Raw genomic sequence first — 20,385 nt, 5'->3', positions numbered from 1 at the left:
GAACATATGTGTAACTAATGCTCAACAGTGCAGACAAAATACATTACATATACAGGAAAGGAAGATTGTGTCAAGAAAATATGGGTGAGAGAGAAAATGTTTCAAGAGGCCAAAGGATACAGAGACATCACTGGGTACAATGTCTGCCGGACATTAGCGATAAGTAAATTCAGATCACATCTGAGCATGAGGCTAACAGGGAACACTGCTGAGGATAAATGTGACCAGGCTAGCATTCCTGGAAGCCAGGCAGGGGACACAGTGCATTTCCACCCAGTTCTGCTTCTCCATCCTGCAATGCTGAGACCGTCAATGGCTCACTCGGCATCAGCTTGGTTCTGTGCTAAAGCCAGGTCCCGTCTGTGTCACCTCACTGAAGCAGGAAGTGCTTAGGACACCCTGGCTGACAACTCTGTAGCCCAGCTTCAATTCCTATATGAGATACAGGAGGGCTTGGTTTTCTCTCCCATTAGCCAACTAAAAGCAAACCCAAGACACATTATCATAATAGCTCTTTATTTCACAACCCCAGCAATCTCCACCCCACTTAAAGCACCTCCAAGATAAGCACAGACTGTCCCCAAACTGCTGCCATGATTCACCAGCCTTCCCTCTGGGGTGGCTTACCTCACCCTGTATCACAAAGGCACAGATGTCACCTGAGACCCCAGTGTCAGCGTAACTGCACAGCATACTGATGTGCAGTCCACATGTATTAAAGCATAGAGCTGCTTCCCAAAGTCTTGTAGATTTTTTACTATAATTTTAGACTAGGCCAATGTTGGCCCAACAAAGGATCTGAACTTTCTGCAAAGGCTGTGTGCATTAACCTTTAAGAGCAGAAACACGTATCCACTCTGCAAAAGCGACTCCTAAAAGCTAGAAAATACAGCTCTCCCCAGACTGTGGCCACCCACTTATGTCCAGGTCCCAGCTAAGGACATTCTAGGTTTGATCTCCAACAAGGGCTGGTACCAATTCAGTGTGTGGAGCCATCTTCACCGTGATGGTTCAGCTGCAGCTGAATCACATCCAGGGACGGAGTCTGAGATGCAGGGGTCTTGTGCTGTCTGTTTGTCATCCTCCTCCTCCTCAGGCTGCTCTGGGCTGGCAACACTCTCATTGGTAAGAATGACACCCTCTTTTTTCTTTTCTCCCAATACCTCCAGACCCATCATCCTGAGATAATGAAGCCGCTCATTTTTGGGCACAAAAGTTCGAATAGAGGCCTTTCCCCGCCACCCACACAGCACAATGGGGCATCGGAGGGTGTCTGGATTCCTGCAAAAAAAAAAAAAAGAGGGCCCTGTGTAAGCATTAAGGATGCTATTTACTACATCATCTTGTGACATCGACAAGCAACCTCTCGAGAAAGTGCTGTGCCCACTGCCCCATTCCCTCCATGTGTGTCTTCAGAGCTGTGCTCCTGATGCCCTTAGTGCCTCTGCTGCCAGGAATTCCCCAAAGGGAAAGGCCCTAAACTCCTGCCCTAGCCTTCAAGTATGTACTGTGGCTACACCATAAGCTGCCACGCCCAGCTACTTATCCAACAGTGAAGCACGCATACTTACGAAGAATCTGGTTCATACTTCAGCACAACACTTCCCTTTGCTGGAAGAAAAGAGAAACAGACACATGTGACAAGGTTTTCACGAAGTGACCACAACTACTAAGCAATGTGTGTGCTTTTTTCAAAAGGGGTCAGTGAGCTCTTGGTCTCAGGGATACAGGTGAAAGAAAATCCTTCTCAATCAACAGGGGGGCCCAAATGACAGAAAACCAGGCTAAAGCAGACTCCAGAGGAAGAAAGGGAAGGAGGGAATCTGAATTTGCATGGACGTGTGTGGTATTTATTAGCACACTCTCTGGAGAAGAAGCATGAAGTTGAGAGTTAACAAACGGGTCAATCAATTCTCAACACTCAAGGCTAAATAAAGTCCCAACTCCTAGATACAGCACAAAATTAACGTAAGAATTACCAAGTCTTATACTCTATCAACAGGGTAAGGACCTGTGGTACAACTCAGCTGGTCAAAGTGCTTCCTGTCCAAGCCTGAAGACTGGAGCCTGAAGTTAGATCCAGAACCCATAGTGGGTTGTCTTCTGACCTCTGCATGTACACTATGGTACAGGTATGCCCCATACCCAATGAACGATATAAAGTAAAGCTTCACAGAAGATTTAAGAAAATGTTAAAGCTCCTGCTCCTTCTCTGCTACATGGAGTGTTCTGCATTCTGCAGACCTGTGACTCACACCAGGGCAAGAGAGTATGCGACCAAAAGAGCGTGGTACCCCATACTGAGCGGTAGTCACCAACAGATGAGTGGGAAGGGTGCAAACAAAAGAAAAGCAGAGCATCCTCACTTGGTGAAGATGTGGCCATAGTGACCTAACACTGGAGTTTGGGGGTTATAAGGACAGTGCAACCAACACTGATGATCTCATGGGCAAACCTGAATTTCATTCCTCCCAGGTTTGTACAGGAGTCCAGAGGTGCCACATGACCAGAACTCAGGTAACATCCAGCTCAGCAAGGTGCCATAAAAAATGGCTTAAGGGGTCAGACCCGAGTGTTTTATTCTGAGTACAAGTAGGGTTCCATGAGGGAAACCCTCAAAAGGGCTCAGGTCTTTCCTATAAATGGCACAGCACATGACTAAGCCACTAGTCTCTGTAAGGCTATCTCTAAGTGACTTGAAATATCTTCAGGAGTGACTGTCCTGTCAGCAGTTTCTATCCTGCAGGCCATCTGAGTGTGAATGCTCTAACAACACTTGTTATTATGTATTGCTTGCTGGGTAGCCAAGCATGACTTTGAATTTCTGATCTTATTAAGTGCTGGACTACAGGCACCCACAGTTCACTCTCCACAGATCAAACCCAGGACTATGAGCACGCTGAGGGAACCCTGTGCCAACTGAGTACATCCCCTGCCACACTGGACTGTTTCTCCTTCCAGCTATCCTCAATCCACAACTAGTCAAATTGGAGGCTGTGGAACATACAGAAGACTGACTAAGGAACATGCAGCTGCCATTTGCAGTCCTCAGGGAAGTACTACAAGCTAGCTAGTTGGAGCCCTTTACTCACCGAGGTCCTTGACTTGACTATAGGCCTCACTGCTCAGTTTTCTAAAGAATGGGTTCTCTTGGGTCAACAGTGTCTTCACATCTTCCATTGATACAGTGATGATTCTTGAATTGATAAATGGATACAATGTATATATTCCCTGTAAGAGCCAAGAAAGAGCACTGATATCCATGATTCCTTACTGAAGGGCTTTCTTGTGTGCTTTATGACTCAACTAAGTCCCTCCATTGGGTCAAAGCCCCAAAGAAACCTAGGCCCTGGAGGAGACTGAGCTCCAGTGGCACACAGGAAGGCCCCTCTCAGGATGTTTCACATCAACCATGGCTAGGACTTTGAAACCCTTTTCCCAATTACCTCCTGTGCCAAACGGAATGCACAGTCAAACTCTTCTCCACTGTTATTTCGACACCAGACTTTTATGCCAGTATTAATGACCTGTAAGTTAAAAATGGAATTCAAGAGGAATTAAGGACTATCCTTCACTGCTGCCCCCTTCACTACAGGTAGTATGGCTGCCTGTTGAGTGGCTTTAGAAAGGGGTGCATAGGAAAATAGCCTCTTGTGGAACTGGTTTTCAAGAATCAAATCATAGTTCCAATCTCTTCTATGCTCACAGTTCATAGCAACAATTAAAAGTTGAACAATTAAACACAAGATTAAGTTAGACACATCTCATTTTACTGCTCTGAGAGCCCATGACAGCACCGTCAGGAAACAGTCACTAGGCTGGCAAGCCTACGAAAACAGAGAGGAAACTCTGGGACCCGCCCCTCCCTAGTGAAAGCAGTATGGGTGTGGAAGGTCCTGCTTGTGCTTAACCAAACCCTGCTCCCAGCGACCTTCATCTTCTCGCTGTTATTCAGCAGGACATTCCTCAGCTCCTTGGAGACCATATAAAGCTGCCGCTTCTTTCCTTCTGTGGTTCGGGTTAACAAATTCATCCTCGGGAACGAAGGATCCAAGGCATAAAACTTCCTGTCAACAAAGTAGCACTGCTTACAGCCCAGCAGGCCCCAGGCCTCACCTCCAAGCACAGGCAGGATGTGCCCAGAGGAAAGCCAAGCAAAGGGCTGTCACAAGAGCCGCTCTTCTACAAATTGCTATTCCTATGACCAAGAGCCCAGACTCCTAATCTGGGCCAAACCTTACAACTTTTGTAATGCATGCTTTTCTGTGTTCCCTATGCAGGGCAATTCCTCTCCCAATCAAACCTACTGGCTCCTCAATTTCCTACATAAGAGCGGACCCGGAGCTCTGGTCACTGCCTGCTCTACTGAGTGAACTAAACCCACACTGTGTCCCAGCTGCTTCCTGTCACCTTTATCTCCAGGTGGTTTTCTCTTCCAGCTTAATGAAGAAGGCTGTCTCTCAACTCTCCCCACTCTGATACACACTCGGGAGGAAGAGTGCTAACTACCACACAGCAGCTGTAAGCCACTGGTAATGCACTTGCTTTGTGACAGTGAACTCTCTACAGCGAGATCAAACAGCAGGGTCCTTACTCAATAGGTGGGAATAAAGGATCATCTTCAGGAATGAACACAAACGGATCTTCTTTAAATCCAAACAACTTCATTTTCTTCGATGGAGGAGGGCTGAGGAGGAGTAGGGAGGTGGTCAGTGTGGCAGGAGAGTTCCACAGCAGCAGCACTTCTGCCCCGCCCATCACCGAGACTGTACTGAGTGCTGTCTACCCTGCAGAGCTTAACACAGGTTGTGCCGTGTCCCCATTTAGTTTAACACAGAGGGCCGTGAGGACAACAGTTCCTCACCCACACACGCCATCCTTCTTCTCACTGCTCTCTGCGTTCTCGGGGCTGTGAGCTGCTTCTGAGTCACCAGCACTTTCCAGCTCAGACTGCTCACTGGGATTTCCTTCTGTGGCAGCCACAGAGCTGGATGCCCTGAGCTCTCTGGCCTTTGCAGATTTACTCTGTACCTGTTGAGGGGAACAAATTCGTTTTCACACCGCTGTAAGGAAATTAAGACTACCATATTCTTGTCAACCCGTTGTTTTTTTTAACAGTGCTATAAGACAGAAATTCTTTTTAAAATATATTGCTTTTAGAATTTGCTCTTTAAATGGAATCTGCGGGTACTGCTCAATTCAGAGCTGACTCTCTAATAGCCTCACAAAGAACATCCCAGAAGCCTACAGAACCAGCCTGCTCTTAGCAACCCCGTGTCTGCTCTGGGTAAAGCACATGAGTTCAGACAAATGTCAGACTGTGCTAACCAAGGGTCCTGCAGGGTTAGGCTCAGGCACATAACTGAAGGCATTTTAACAAGAAGGCTGTGGAAACTGTTCCAGGGTGTAATTAGGAGGAACACACACCCAGGGCTCCAGGAACAGGGCAATCAAAGTAAAATGTTTTGTTCACACACTGAAGCTCTTTTAGCCTGGGGATGTAGCTTAGTGTTCTAGCACACTCCCTACTGCACAAAGCCTTCTGTGGTTATAAACTGTTGTGCAAACTTGTTTCTTCAAGGTCATCTTGGATGAGGACTAAGGCTGCTCAGCTTTGATAAAACAGAAAGAACTGTTCCCTCAAAGTACCTCATCCTTCTCTAGCCACTGGTGGCTCGGGGCTACTGTTGGTCCAGCTTCTAGCTGATCTAATTGAGAGCACAGTCCTAACTCTGGATAATCCAGACCCCTTGGGAGTCAAGCTTACAGCCCTCCTCTTTCCTGACAGAGGTAGGACACCAGCCATATGGCAGCGCACACTTTCTGTAGTATGCTTAAAAAACGAAGTTAACTTTACTACACATTCTACTATCCCGAGTGTCACTTGGAGCTGATGTTACCTACCATTCAGCTCTGCCTCCGGCCCCAGTAGTGTGTGCTCTGGGTGTAACGCATCTTCATGTGCACAGTGGCATTTCCTGTGCCCTGGACAGGGAATAGTTCCGCAGCTGTTGTGAGTATGCTGTAGACTGGCCTACACCTGAGGTGCCTCAGGCTTCATGCTGTTTTAACAGGACTTTGGCCTCTCTACCCTTTTACTGTTGATATGTTGTCTTGCTTTTTAAAGTCACTCTGTCTCACTCAGTTTTGGTTACTTGGCCTGGCCTGCGTGTGAATGAATAGTGTGCCCTGCTAGAGATACACTCCTATAAGGTGGTATTTTACCTGTCAGTCATGCAGAAGTGGGCACTACTCAATTGAAGCAAAAGACATAGCTGTGCTGTCTTTTCAGAGGCAGTGGGCCCTGTCTTGAGGCTATTGCTGTGACTTGGATTTGGACCATGACAGCTTGGTGGCATGGAGGTAGTAGGGAAGGCTGTGTGTCACAGATGGGAAGATAAAGTCTTACCCGGCCAGAACTTACAGTGGCAGTGACGCTCACGGTGCAGGACAGTAAGGTCAGGACTTAGGCTCAGAGCCCACCGTCCTGCACACCATCACTCTCACAGCCTTTCAGCTGCTGCTAAGGGCTGGAGACAAGACAGAGCATGCTCCACAAACACACCCGTTCTCACTGTCTGTGGAGCGACTGTTTAATAAAATCTGAGTGGTCCTCAAAACGTCCACTTTGCTCCACATTTGAAATGAATTAGCTCTCACAGGTTTGTCTTCTGTTAATGCTTACCTTGGGCTGGCGTCTGTTCCATGGCATTGGTGCTTTCTTGACCATCACTGCCACAAAGAACCCTCCAGTATTCTGATGATGAGGCAGTATTCGAAGGCTACAACAGTACAGATGCAGTCATGCGAACAACCCCACACTGTTGAGTCTGCTGAGTCTGATCTGTCTCACCGCAGACACTCGGCCCCATGGAGGGGAAGGTAAGGGACACAAGGATGGTGAGAGGAAAGTGATGGTCAAGGCGTACTACGTGCATTCATGGAAACATCAGGACGAAGCAACTGTGCTGCAGTTACCAAAGTATTAAGTCTGAAACTTGAACCTATTCCACTATTTGTAAACACTGTAAGCAAGCGATGGGCACCACTTCATTAACCTGACAGACTAAGTCCCCACTCCACAGCCCACTGTGCGCAAGACTTACCATCGCTCCAGATGCATCGCCTGAAGTTTTTTCAGGTCCTCCGGTGGGAACATGGTAGGCCGTATTTGTGTGTGCCTGCCCTGGGGAACCTCATGCCAGTCTGCAAACCACTGCCCGTCTCTAGTCATGACCTGTTCAAGGAGACCAGCCACACTGCCACACCGAAGAGCACACCGGCATCATAACCCCCCTCCCCCCCACAGACACAGGTCATATTTATTTATGGGCATGAAAGCAAAGCCAAGTTCCATTCAAGGAACAAAAGCAGAAAACAAAATGCATTCAATTGTAGCATTTGTTGTTACATAGAATCTGCAACTGGAATCTACACTGTACACCATGTGACATACTGATTCACAAAGCCCATACACAAATGTTTTCCAACCTTTGTGGCTCTTTCAAAGTGTCCCTGGTTCTTAGAAATAAAGTCCCCATCACAAGATTACCTTCCACTGTGAGACTCCAGGCATCCACTTTAGTCCTGGCAACTCAGCAGACACATCAGCAAGCTCGAGAGCACCTAGGAACATACAAAACAAAAAACAAACAAAACCCCACAAAGGCTCGTACATGGTGCCCAAAGAAACTCAAAGTGCACACACTGCAGCTCCACTCTAGAGTGTCCAGAGGCTAGTCCACAGACAACGGCAGCTTAGAGCAGGACAAGGAGAGAAAAGCAGGGGATAAAGAGCCTCCAGGTACAAAATGGGCCCAAACTGGACTTGGACTGCACTGACAGACTCAGCTGAGTTTACTAAACGTCAGTTAGCTACATTCTCAAAATGCAGATTAAAACGCAATAAAGCTGCTAAAGTACAGACACTGTGAAGCTTTAAGCATACTACAGAGGTACTGCCTGTTTCCCCCACAGCTGGATTCTGAGGCAGGTGTGTTTCACACATATACTGGTTAGGTGATCTGTGCCTTCATGTCTTTTTGTCTAACAAACACCCCAGATATTATGTTCAGTCATAAAAGTTTTCTGAAACTGCCCACTGGGTACAATGGGAGCAGCCTTACAGCAGGGCAGCTGTGAACATGCTTTGGTCCTGTGGGCTACAACAGTGACACTGCAAGATCAGCAGCATTTAAACAGCTACCAATACAGACTTGAGGAAAACACAGCCCATGGAGAAGTTAAGAGAAACAGAGTAACTGTAAACAACCCAAAAGGCCCCCAAGGGGACACCTGCTAGGGGAACAGAACCTTCCACAGGAGCAGTCAGTCTGCTCTTAAGAAAACACGAGTGTGGGCACGAGTTCTCTCCAGCAGGGGCCGCTGACCGAATGGAGGAGCAGAGCTCACCCCGTCTGCAGAGCCCGTGACTGTGAGCCATCTGCCCTCTGGTCCTCAACCAAACCCTGTGCCAGCTGCGATCTGACAGTCCCTGGTCTCCCCACTACTGCCTAACTCGATGCACGTTTTGTTGCTCCATTTTCTGTTGAAAGCTTCTGACAAGGACCAAATGCCAGGCCTGATGACAGAAGGAAGGCTGCTGTCACCATCAAGCCAGGGCTTCAGGTGAGATGAGCTACATTAGTACCCACTCTAGTCAAGGTCACTCTCACCAAGAACCAGCCATTTTCTGTATCAATAAACAGCACCATCAGTGTGAATCCCTCAAATCCTACAGCCACCTTCAGAGGATTCTGCTGAGGATCAAGCCCAGGAACTGTTCATGCCAGGTCCAGGACTGCCACTGAGCTACATCCTCAACCTGGGCTTTCTGAAAAAGCAACTCCTGTGAAGCTCAGGGTATCCCTGACTCAGTCCCTCTGCCTTCCTCTCCTTGAGGTTGGTAGCACAGGTCTCTATTTGGCTTAAGTCACGGAACTAGCTGCCAATGCTAAGCATGCTGACTGTACTCACAGCTCTGGGGCAAGGCTGTCCTAGCTACCAGAATCCCATCTTCCCTGAACGTCAGCTAACAGGCATAAATCTGATCTAGTTTAGTTCTTATCATTTAATCCAAAGTGCCTGTGGTATGACATCACGATAATTTCCTTCTCCATGTGCAAAGTAACTGTTCCAAAATCCCATCTTTACTAAGGCTAAAGTATAAATCCAATATGACATATCAAATGTCAACCCAAAGGACCTGGCTGAGGGCTGACTGCACAGCCCAGACCAGCCAGGGCCAAGGCATACCTTTCTACATTCTGTTTAACTTTCTCCATGCTTGTGAGGATGGTACACTGGTGTACTGTGGTATCAAACATAGAAAAACCCTACTGATTGCTTTAAAAAAAAAAAAAACTCCAGCACAGATTACATAGATGGTGGAAGGCTAACATGCCAGCAAAAGGCTGACAATGAAGCACTTTCAAACCACCATGAAAATGATGTTTGGAATACTGTTAGAAAATGCTGCCTGTCCCATCTCTCAGTGTAACTCAGTGGTACGGGCACTAGCAATTATAGGTCAACAGAGGATATGACGAAACTGGACCCTTGTGTTCAGATGTACAATGACATCACTACAAAGAACAGCCTGACAAATCCTCAACACAGGAAAACTTACTAGAGACTCAGCAATCCCCTTTCAGATGCACATCCCTAAGCAGGCTAAGAGAACTCAACACCATGTTCACAGCCCCAAGCTCACAGTTAAAAGTACAAATCCAAGTGCCCACCCACTGGTAATCTGGAAAACAAATGGAACTGCACAGACAAGCGGGTATAGCTCAGCTTACATATGGAACCTTGTACTGAGGCAAACAAGGCAGCCAAGAGGAGGCAGCTACGGTATGGCTCACCTACTAGAGGACCCCAGGACGAGGAACTGAAGACAGCGGTAAAAGCTGCACAGCATCCATCAACCTAACATACTGCACTGCACGTCACAGACAGGATGCTCAGTGGAGATTGTTCTGTCCACCAAAGTCTTTTACATTAACCAATGCAGAAGGGCCTGGCCTAGTGACAATTATTTTGTCATTAGAGAAAAATGAGAACAGCTTTGTTCTCAAGCAATTCACAAACTATGTCCGCCATGTCACAGAAGCCTATTTTAAGTAGTGCACCTCACTTTAAAGACTTACAGGCAACAGGCTATGCGTCTATGCAGATGAGGAGCTGCCCTGCCTCCTCCCTGCAGCCCGCTCACCTTCACTCTTGTCCAGCAGAGCTGCTATCACCGCTTCATCCTCCACAGGGTTCAGGGAGCAGGTGGAGTATACCATCCTGCCGCCTTCGGCCAGTTGCTCAGCACCCCGAGTGGCAATCCGCAGCTGTAGGCTAACGGCAGACCTCAGGTTAACACAACAAACAGCCCCAGACCAGGCCACAGAACGCCTACTTACTCCATCACATACATGATGCATAAAAACATAAAAACAAAGTAAACCCCTCTCAAGGCTGCAAGTGAATTTAATATAATCTTACGTAAGTTATATGTCATTTCCAACATCTATTTTTATATTTTTCTGTTCTGTTACATGTTTCTCAACAGTTTAACAACAAAAGTATAGCATATTTGAAGAATTTCTCTACTAAAAATCTCCAAATTTACTGAAATACATATTTTCTATGAAAAATACAAACTTTTTCGCCATTTTACAAACTAGGGAGACTTAATAAACAAAGTACTTGTTAGATTATTTGTAGTCAGTCTATACTAGTAGCTAGACCATCCATTACACACTGAAGAACACGTACTGTTCATGTTAAAAGAGCCACTGAGAGTCCGTGTGGTGAGGGAGGGTCTGCAAGATGACTCAGCAGTTAAGAGCTCATACTGAGAACCTGGGTCCTCATGGTGTCTTCTGACCTCCAGGCACTAGGCACACACACATGCTCAGACAAAACACAAACAGGGCAGAATGCCACACACCAACACTGTGGTGCTATAAGCATAGACAGATGCTATCATGAGGAGTCCAAGGTGAATGGGCACAGAAGACAAATAAACATGCATCGTGACAGCATAAACGTAGCTGTTACTATGTCTTATTCATTTATTTACTTACCTATTTACGTATTTGATTTATCAAGACAGATTCTGTGTAACAGCTCTGGCTGTCCTAGAATTCACTTTGTAGACCCGGTTGGCTTTGAGCTTAAAGAGATCTGCCTTGGTGCTAGGACTAAAGGCGTGTGCCACCACACCAGCTAGCAGCTACTACACTCACTTAAATAATACTTTAAGAAATTGTTCTCAACCTTCCGAACACTGCAAGCCTTTAACATAGTTTCTCACCTTTTGGTGAACCCCAACCATAAAATTATTGTTATGTAGTAAGTGTAATTTGTTACAGTTATGAATTGCAATGTAAACACCTGATATGTATCCTAACAGCATCCCAACCCACAGGCTGAGAACCATTGCTTTAAAGTAACTTCTAGTGGGCAAACTCTCATGAGGCAACTATGAAGTGTGGCTCCCAGTGATGGTCCACCAAGAAACAATGTGTCTTCGAGTCTGCCTGTCTCAGTCTAAGCAACTCACTCACCCATGGAGCTGCAAGCTGTTTAAGGTGGTCCACTTCTTCCAGACATCAATATTTTTTCTCATTGTGCCATCACCACTGGAAAGAAGATACTTGATAAGTGAACCCCGCCAAGGTCACACCCAAGCTGAACCACAAAGCAGGTATTATAAATACTGACTAAAGCAACTCCATCTTCACAGAAGGCTTCCTACTTCAGCTTTCAGAAAACTACACTTTACATTCAAACCCAAAAGCAAGTGACAGGAACAGAAAACCTCGTCCGATCCTGAAGAGACTGCTTCCGTGGACAAGTGCCGGCTGCACGTGACCGATGCACAGTGCTCTGCTGCAAAGGGCTGCGTGTCTCTGCACGTATGTGAGGGTGAGAGCCAATCCTGAACACAAACACACTTGCTCTCTATCTACCTTACACACATGCCACTTTGAATAGGAGTGTTTTGATTGTGACTTGTCCTGTGTTAGGGTGTGGAACTGTTCACGTGGAGATTTGCCAAGGACTCAAAATGCTTTGACTTTTGGAGAACTTTAAATTTCAAATTAGGGATATTCAGCCTAACCAAAAAAATCAGTGAGTGTACCTAAGAATTAGGTCCTTGCCTAAATGCTACTTAGAAACCTGGTTAACAAGACATTTAAAATCAGTACTATACTAGCAAAGTTTGCCACAGCAGTCAATTCACTCAAGCCAGTTAAATCCTTCTACACTTCTTTTCCATGCAGTTAAGCATTTCTTTCTCCTATGCTCTGATAAAATGAGTACAATATATACTTCACAGGACAGACCTTAGCAACCCTATCTCATGTACCCAGCCCTGGATCCAGGGTTTGTTCCTGCTCGAGCTTATGACTCCACAAAGCTTCATTTCCATATACTTCAGGAGCAGTCCACAAGATAATCCCTACTTTAAAATGACACCATGTCTGGATGATTACCATAATTTCAGGAATTTCTTCAGCCTAGAATCAAGAGTTTGTAAGGTCAACTTATTTTATAAGGTTGTATGGGAAGAAAACACGGGACCTTCAAGGTTAATCAGAATATCGTGAAGTAAGTGCGTTCATGACACTTCATACAGCACATTAAAAGTTTTCTTTACCACACTGCACATTAGTTAAGGTAGCCCTGGCTTTTATATTTCACACTATTCTATAACTCAGCCACACTCCATGCTACCAGCTACAAGCCAAACTAAGTTCTACTACAAGTAGTAAATGTTTAAGAAATGGCATCTTTCCAGAGTTGTCCTAAGCACTTTGACAGATTCTCTCCAGCAGGTTCTGAGCTCCAATTTCCAGCAATCCACTGTGTTCAGGTATTAATGCTTGGGTATCACCACCTCTGGGACAGGGTCTTTCCTTGTAAGACAGATTCAGTCATTTCATAGAGTTCCTGCACATAAAGCCCTGTTCTCTAACATCTATACCATTAGAACTGAAGTGTCAGTGCACAGCTAAAGGAGCTTTTTACATACATGCTCCAAAAAGAGACTACTTGAGTGTGTGAGTGTGTTTTACATTCCTCAGGGATGCTCCATCTCTTCTGGAGCTGTTTTGACAGTTCTGTACCCAAAACCATGCCGAGCTAGCCTGTCCTTTGTTCAAGCTGCCATGCTCCTCCATCCCCTGGCCGCGGTGACCGTGTGCACCTCATTCACGTGCTACTTCATTTAACCTAGTCCGTATGTGGTTGGATTTCCTGAGAATTTGGGCATTCTGGCCTTTTAATAATATAAATACCTGCAAGGGACATCACATAAAATTCGATCATAGAAGAGAATCTCTTTCCTTCCGTCCACATCTACCGTGAGTCTAGGTATGCTGGATGCATCATGGTTCACCACCATGATGCAGGGACTGCTCAACCGTTTGGCCTGATGGACGAGCAGATAGCAGCGCTTGTTGTCCACGTCATTTGCGATTACAAATCCCTCTAGGAACATAAAATTGTAGTCAGGAGAGATGCAGCAGAAGCAGACTCATCCCCTGAAACACACAACCAGAACCTCAGGGTCGGCAGGTGAGGAGGAAAGTCCCATGAGAAGTAAGACCTCAGAACAAGACTTTATAAACAAGGGCAAAGGAGCTGAGGGCCAGCGTGTGCATTTTAAAGGCTCCTAACCCCCAACCTCAAGACCCATCTGTTTGTAGCTGTTTACCTTGTGCCAACAGCTTTCCTGAGTATTAATTATGAGGGAGGTGTAGTCAGAAGCACATAAAACCTGGCAGAGTTAAAACCCTGCCCAGGTGCCAGGGCTCTGCACATGAATGAAAATCTGGTTCTGGGATGTGATACCAAAGCTCAGAACCACCCAGAAAGTTTCCAAGGTGGTGCTCCGGCTCATTTCTGCTTACTCCCATACTCCACCACAATAGACACAATATGCCCAACAACATCTAAAGGCAGCACCACGCCTAACAACAATGAGGGACACAAGACACCAGGAATACAGAAAAGAAACTGTTCCTGCCAGAACCGGGACTTGGGCAGCTGAAAGCCAGCAAACAGGACAGACCAAGGCTGACCTGACCAACACTAGAAATCCTGCTCCCCACTTTCAGGAGAGGGGAGACCTGCAGAAGTGGCGGCCACCTCGTGAGCATCCTGCAGCTCCCCACACCACTGCCCATCACATCCCACTCCACACATGGTATCTGCTGCTGCCACAACCCTTCCTTGAGGTCGGGGGTCTGAATAAAAGGGACCAACAGCAATGACCAAGAATATCATGCAACTGCTTCCCACCTACCCAAGCTTACAGAGGGCTGTTCCTACTCAAGTGCAGGAGGAAGTCTGGACTATGTGCAGGCCCGTCTCCTATTACAGACATAGGATCCATCCGTCTGACTCGGCTGGTTTGAGTGCTACCTTCACTTCTCGACCACAACCCAAAGTAGCTTCCCTGCCCCACAGTGATTACCTGGAAAGGGCACACTCATGTCTGCATGCAACATTTCAATTAACTGTGTGGTCTTGGATCCAGGGGCTGCACACATGTCTAAGATCTATAAAAACAAGCAAACAAACACTTACAAAAAGCTGTAACACTCTGCACTGAATCTCAACCCGTCTTGTGAACCATTCTAACACACTAACTTGCATTACAAGACCTAAACTAAACTTCTCCAAGATGGAGAATGCTCCCTGTTCATGAAACCAAGAAGTCAAGCAACGACAAAGTGCAGCTGGGAACTGTGGAGTTAGAAGTGAACAGGAGTGGCCCAGTGTGACAGTAAGTGTCAGCTCCACAGTGTGGGCCCACTGCACTTCTCAGAGGATCATGTGGTCACAGGCAAGCCATCAGGTTACTGATAATCAGACAGTGCTTGGCCCTAATGACTGCCCCAAGCCAATGGGATTTAGACAAAAGGATCCCTCAAGGCTCTCTGTATAGTTAATTTGTTATGTTAAAAAAAACTTGAAGAGCAGAGAATGTGTGCCCATGTGTATTGTAAGACAAAACTACCAAAACAAGACCCCTAAGGGACAGGCTAACAGTACTAAAAGGTTTCAGCAGAGTGGGCGCACACCACCCATACCTCCCTACCCTCCCATCTTCTATCTGGATGCTACCTTATGATGAGGCTCAACGTTGAGCAGCAGTGGAGGAATCATGCTGACAGCCTCCTGGCGGCTGATGTTTCCCTTGAGGAGAAAAAAAAAGCAATAAGAAAAATAGCATTTCAAATTAATGTGTCAAGTGTAATAGGAAAAGCCTATGTAATCTTTCAAGGAATATAGACAAATCTCTACTATCACAAAATATTCAGTGAGATTTTTATATCACTGGATAGTTGCTTGTTATCTAAAGATAATTAAGAACAGCCCACTGCACCAAGTTGGCATGTCAGGTATGATACTGGAGGTTAGTACCAGTCTCGTCAACTTTCAGATTGGTAATGGCATCAGCACACAGGGAAGCACAGCATTTCTAAAGCTTGGTGAACAACCCACTCTACCTAGTGGCCCAGAACGACTCAGTTGATCTGAAGAGAACAAGAAAAGAAGGGAGCCCAAGTGCAATGTGAGACTAGAGACTCCACAACAAAGAAAAGGAAAGCTACGGCGTGTACACGCATCCAGCTCCACATGAAGGACAGGAGCTGCACTGGAACAGCTCTAGGACAGAGCCCAGTGACTCAAGTGGCTGAAACCAGGCCAGGTCTCTGGGAGTTAGAGCCACACTTGGTACATGCATTTGATTGCATTGGACAAATCTAGAAGAAAACGGAGCAGACTACACAGAAGCACCAGAGCGATAGCCTGGCCCAACTCATCCTACAGCCATGTGAATCCCAGATCCACGTACAGACTCAGTCTCGCTGACCAGGAACTGATGAAACTTTGCCAACAATGGGGACTTCCTCAAGATTTTCCGACTTAAGTTTGTGTGCCAGGCAAGTTCTTCAGGGTACCTAAATAAAGAAAGATAGTCACCATTTTTATACAATAAGGCATGAGTAGCAGGCATTTACGTGTTGGACAAATTCCTGATTACGATTTTGTTAGTCTATTTTCTGTATGAAGTAATTCTATACGGCAACAAAAGAGCTTACGTACAAAGCCCAACCCTACACCCCTTCCCATTCTTGGAAGTCATGAATGCACTGAGGTTTAACAAAGTCTGTTATCAGCCATGCAGTGAAGAATGAAGCCTCCTGCCATTTGTGTCACTCTGAGGACATTCCTTCTTTATAAAGTCAGTGACTGGGACAGGTGTTATCGACACCTGGCCTGTACGTATTCACTGACACACGCCTTGGCGTGACTCTCAGCACCCTGCTCACCAAGCCTACTTAGCCCAACACCAAACCTAGCAGGTCAGACAGTGACCAATCTCTCAGTACTGACTGCTACACCTGAAACAGGACAATGAACACCTAGAACAATGCAGGTCACAAAGGTTCTGTATATCCCTGTAGTTATGGTAACAAATGGAAAATGAAATTAGGCTGACTGGAAAACAGACCCAAGTGACAAATTTGAAACTTCGGAGAGACAGAGAAACAGCTCTTGGCATCTTGAGAGCCTGCTCAACTGCTGTGAATTAAGATACTTCTGATAATTACTAAATTATGAAAACTAAATTTTCTGTGGATGTTACACACAGCACCCTTCCACTCATTTTGAACTTATCTTTGATTTATCAGGCAATTGAAAACAACTAAACTATTCATTCTGCTTCACGAGAGGCAGTTACGCAGATGTCACCAGTGTGGAGCCCAGTGTGGTAGTTGGGAAATCGTCTACTCGGACTTTAGTGTACGACATCCAGTACTCATTTAAATGAACCTGTTGTACTTAACTATGGTAAGGACACCGGGAAAAAAAAAAGATCACATCACTATATAAATAGCCAAAATGAGATTTGGTGGCATAGGCCTTTGATCACAAAAGAAGAGGGGAAAGTCTTTGAGTTTGAAGCTAGTGCAGTTTACATAGAAACTTCCAGACCAGCCAGAGTTATATAAGAAGACCCTGCCTCAAAATGAAAAAGCATAAAAAAATCAAGACCTACAGTTATCATAAAAGACTTAATAATTTCACTCTTATATAGCAATTGCTTAAAATACTTTTGTGAGAATTCTACCTCAAAATCTAAAATATGAAATATTTTATATGTAAGTTCACTCAGGGTGTAGAGCATCTGAGCTGTCACTGAGCATTTCATACACTGAACAGGGATCACAAGAAATAAACAGGCTGTCATGGGAACAGGAGCCAGGTTGCTGGATGCAATGGAAGCCGGGGCCTGAGCCTATAGGCAGGCTGTGCTGGGAAACCCTGGCACACAAGCCACAGCAGCCTGGGATGACACGCTGATAAGCAGAGCTTGTCTTCTCGTTTTCAGGAGAGAGCATCTACCCCGAAATTATGATGTGGAAAACTAGGGATTGTAAACAAAAGTTCAAGAAACCACTCAGGTGAGATAACCCACTCACAAAAGAACACACGTGGTATGCACTCACTAAGTGGATATTAGCCCAAAAGCTTGGAATACCCACGATACAACTCATAGACCATATGAAACTCAAGAAGGAAGACCAAAGTGTGGATGCTTCCGTCCTTAGAAGAGGAAACAAAATAGTCACAGGAGATAGAAGATGGGAGGAACTTGGGATGGAAGAAAAGAAGGGGAGGGGAAAAGGGGAGATGAGGTATGGGAGGAAATACGGGTGATATACAGAGGGTCAGGAAACTGAACAGAGGTGAGTAGCAATGGGGGATGGGGAACGGGGGTAGCCACTAAAATGTTCCAGATGCCAGGAAAGCAAGAGGCTCCCAGGACCCAATGGGGATGACATTAGTTGAAATACCCCACAAAGGGGGAGAACCTGTAGAGACCATATCCAGAGGTTAGGCAAGGCCCCTGGTTGTGATGGGCCCACTCACTCATTTCCAAAATTTTTAACTCAGAATTGTTGCTGTCTAAAGGAAATACAGGGACAAAGTGTAGAGCAGAGACTGAAGGAAGGCCATCTAGAGACTGCCCCACCCAGGGATGCATCCCACATGCAGACACCAAACCCAGACACTACTGAAGATGCTTGCAAAAAGTGTATGTTGACAGGAGCCTGATACAGCTGTCTCCTGAGAGACTCTGCCAGAGCCTGACAAATACAGATAAGGATGCTCCCAGCCAACCATCAGACTGATCTCGGGGACCCCAATGGAGGAGTTAGGGCAAGGGCTGAAGGAGATGAGGGGGTTTACAACTCCATAGCAAGAACAATACCACACCCCACCAAAGAGTTCCCAGGCACTAAACCACCATCCAAAGAGTACACATGGAGGGACCAATGACTCCAGCTGCCTACGTAGCAGAGGATGGCATTGTCTGGCATCAATGGAAAGGGAGGCCCTTGGTCCAGTGAAGGCTAGATGCCCCAGTGTAGGGGAAGGCCAGGGTGGGGAGGAGGGAGGGAGTGGGTAGTTGGGGGAGTACCCTCATAGAAGCAAGGGGAAAGAAGACGGGATAGGTAAAAACAGGAAAGGGGATAACATTTAAAATGTAGATAAATAAAATATCCAATAAAAAAAGAAATCAGTAGAGAAAAATAAAAGCTATTCAGGAACACCAAAGAGAAGGAGGCTGGACCCTAAACCAATTAACCAAACTCATTAATGCAAGTCACTTATGAGCATGTCTACACCAAGCTCACGTTGATCAAAGCAAAACAGACAAGAACACTGCGATGCTTGAAGAGAGACAGATGATGCTGGTACGTGGATTTAATCCCAGCACTTGGGGAGTAGAGGCAGGCAGATCTGAGTTGGAGGTTAACCTTGTCTACAGAACAAGTTCCATGACACCCAGAGCTGCACATAGAAATCCTGTCTCAGAAAACAAACATGCTTGGAAGGTACATCCGGGCTCTGTATGCCAGCAGTGAAGAGCTGGGAAATTGCATTCAGGGGGTTGGGGACCTAAGAAAGACCCAACACGAGGAAGCGTTCTGTACCCACCAGCTTAGTGGCTGAGGGACTTCAACTTTCTGTCCGTCTACCTCCAGATCCTCCAACTCCTTAAAATACTTGTTCTTCAAGCAATGGAGAATCTCTTTTGCATGGCTATGAAAAATGAGAAAAAGCAAGTTTCACAGTTAGGATTTAAGACTGCAGGTATTTAAAAGGTAAAACCAGTTCTGAGATGTCCCACAATCGCCCTGGGGTGTGCGGACTTAATTTTTAACACTGTGACCCTGTTAACATATAAGAGAGCAACACATCGACTTTCTATTTCCTGTCAGTTTACTGCTGTGTTGGGTGGCAGGTTGGATACACCTTACCAGTAAGGTAAATGGGATACTGCATGTCGGCCCAGTTTCACTCTTTTTACTTGCAACAAGTCTTGGGGGCGATGTTACACTGACGAGTGGGGTGCGAGCTGCTTAAAAGGACCCATAAGTTCGCCCCCCACCCACCCCCAGGATCCCAATCTTTCCCGGTAGCGTTTTCTATTCATATTCTAATCTCCCACCTGCAGTGCCAAAGCAACCCGGGCTGATCCTGAGCTCTACAGCTCCTCTCCAAAGGCCGCAAGGGCACACCTCCAAAAAGACACACCAAACTTACCTTTTGTAACCAGTGATTCTCAACGTGGCTGGGAGGGGCTCTCGAAGCGAGCCCATGAATTGGTCCCATTCTCCCTCCGGCACGATCTTGAGTTCCTGATAGTAGTGCTCGAAGAGCTTGTTCTCCTTTATGATCTCGGGGTATCCACCTTCCCAGCCCTGACAGGAAAGCGACAGGTGAGCAAGCTCCGACACCCATTCACCCAGCCCACGAGGAAGTCCCCCCACGCGAGAGCCCACGGGGCGAGCCTACCGCCTGGCTGCGCTTTCTGCCGCCGTCGCTCCCGTCTTCCTCGCCCTCAGGCTGAGGCTGCTGCTGGAACCGCCGGCCCCGCGCCCGCCGCCCCATGGCCCACGCGGCTGCACACGCGGAGCGCAGACAGCGACCCACCGCACTGCACGCACGCTGTACTTCCGGCTGCATCCCGAGGACCCCGCGGCTGGGTCCTAACAGGGGGTCAGTCAAGAAATATGCCTGAAAGACATAACACGCCCTCGCCGAAAACTCGCTCGAGAAAAGAGTGGTATTCCTACAGAGAACGTGTTTCCTCAAAACGACCTCAAACGCCACTGAGCGTGAATCTCCTCGTCTTACACGCAGACTCAGGCACCTGCATGGACGACCTGATCGTGGCGCGTGCGCAGAGAGTGCTGGCCGACCTGTCCCTCGCTGTCCTGGAGGCCAGACCGTGGAGGGGCGTGGTTGCAGAGCTGGGCGGGGCGAGCTTCTGTTTCGAGCGAAGAGGCGGGGTCT

At 46.7% G+C, this 20,385-nt stretch overlaps 1 protein-coding gene across 1 annotated transcript; it reads right to left on the bottom strand.

Annotated features, from left to right (window-relative positions):
• Nucleotides 1-499: 499 nt before the first annotated feature.
• Nucleotides 500-20,038, bottom strand: NSUN2 (NOP2/Sun RNA methyltransferase 2). Its single transcript, XM_080933850.1, has 19 exons — nucleotides 19,885-20,038; nucleotides 19,633-19,790; nucleotides 19,024-19,128; nucleotides 15,866-15,971; nucleotides 15,130-15,201; nucleotides 14,477-14,561; nucleotides 13,296-13,488; nucleotides 11,559-11,633; nucleotides 10,214-10,344; nucleotides 7,553-7,626; nucleotides 7,107-7,237; nucleotides 6,686-6,782; nucleotides 4,865-5,031; nucleotides 4,595-4,687; nucleotides 3,932-4,067; nucleotides 3,447-3,527; nucleotides 3,093-3,231; nucleotides 1,572-1,611; nucleotides 500-1,281 (listed from the first exon to the last, which is right to left on the bottom strand). Exons 1-19 carry the CDS (start codon nucleotides 19,978-19,980, stop codon nucleotides 999-1,001), a joined length of 2,262 nt encoding a protein of 753 aa, XP_080789976.1. The 5' UTR covers nucleotides 19,981-20,038; the 3' UTR covers nucleotides 500-998.
• Nucleotides 20,039-20,385: the final 347 nt, after the last annotated feature.

The sequence above is a fragment of the Micromys minutus genome (assembly GCF_963924665.1).
Source record: "Micromys minutus genome assembly, chromosome: 20".
Classification (NCBI taxonomy): domain Eukaryota; kingdom Metazoa; phylum Chordata; class Mammalia; order Rodentia; family Muridae; genus Micromys; species Micromys minutus.
The sequence above is the reverse complement of the archived record's forward strand: the minus strand, read 5'-3'. Positions and strand labels throughout refer to the sequence as shown.

Excerpts from the sequence above, each read along its gene's own strand:
- NSUN2 (XM_080933850.1), bottom strand. The coding sequence starts at position 19,980 with ATGGGGCGGCGGGCGCGGGGCCGGCGGTTCCAGCAGCAGCCTCAGCCT. Across the intron at positions 4,688-4,864 it reads AAGAAGGATGGCGTGTGTGG|CCCTCCTCCATCGAAGAAAA; the intron begins GTGAGGAACTGT and ends ACTCCTCCTCAG. Across the intron at positions 4,068-4,594 it reads CCTTTATTCCCACCTATTGA|GAAGTTTTATGCCTTGGATC; the intron begins GTAAGGACCCTG and ends CTTTGTTGACAG.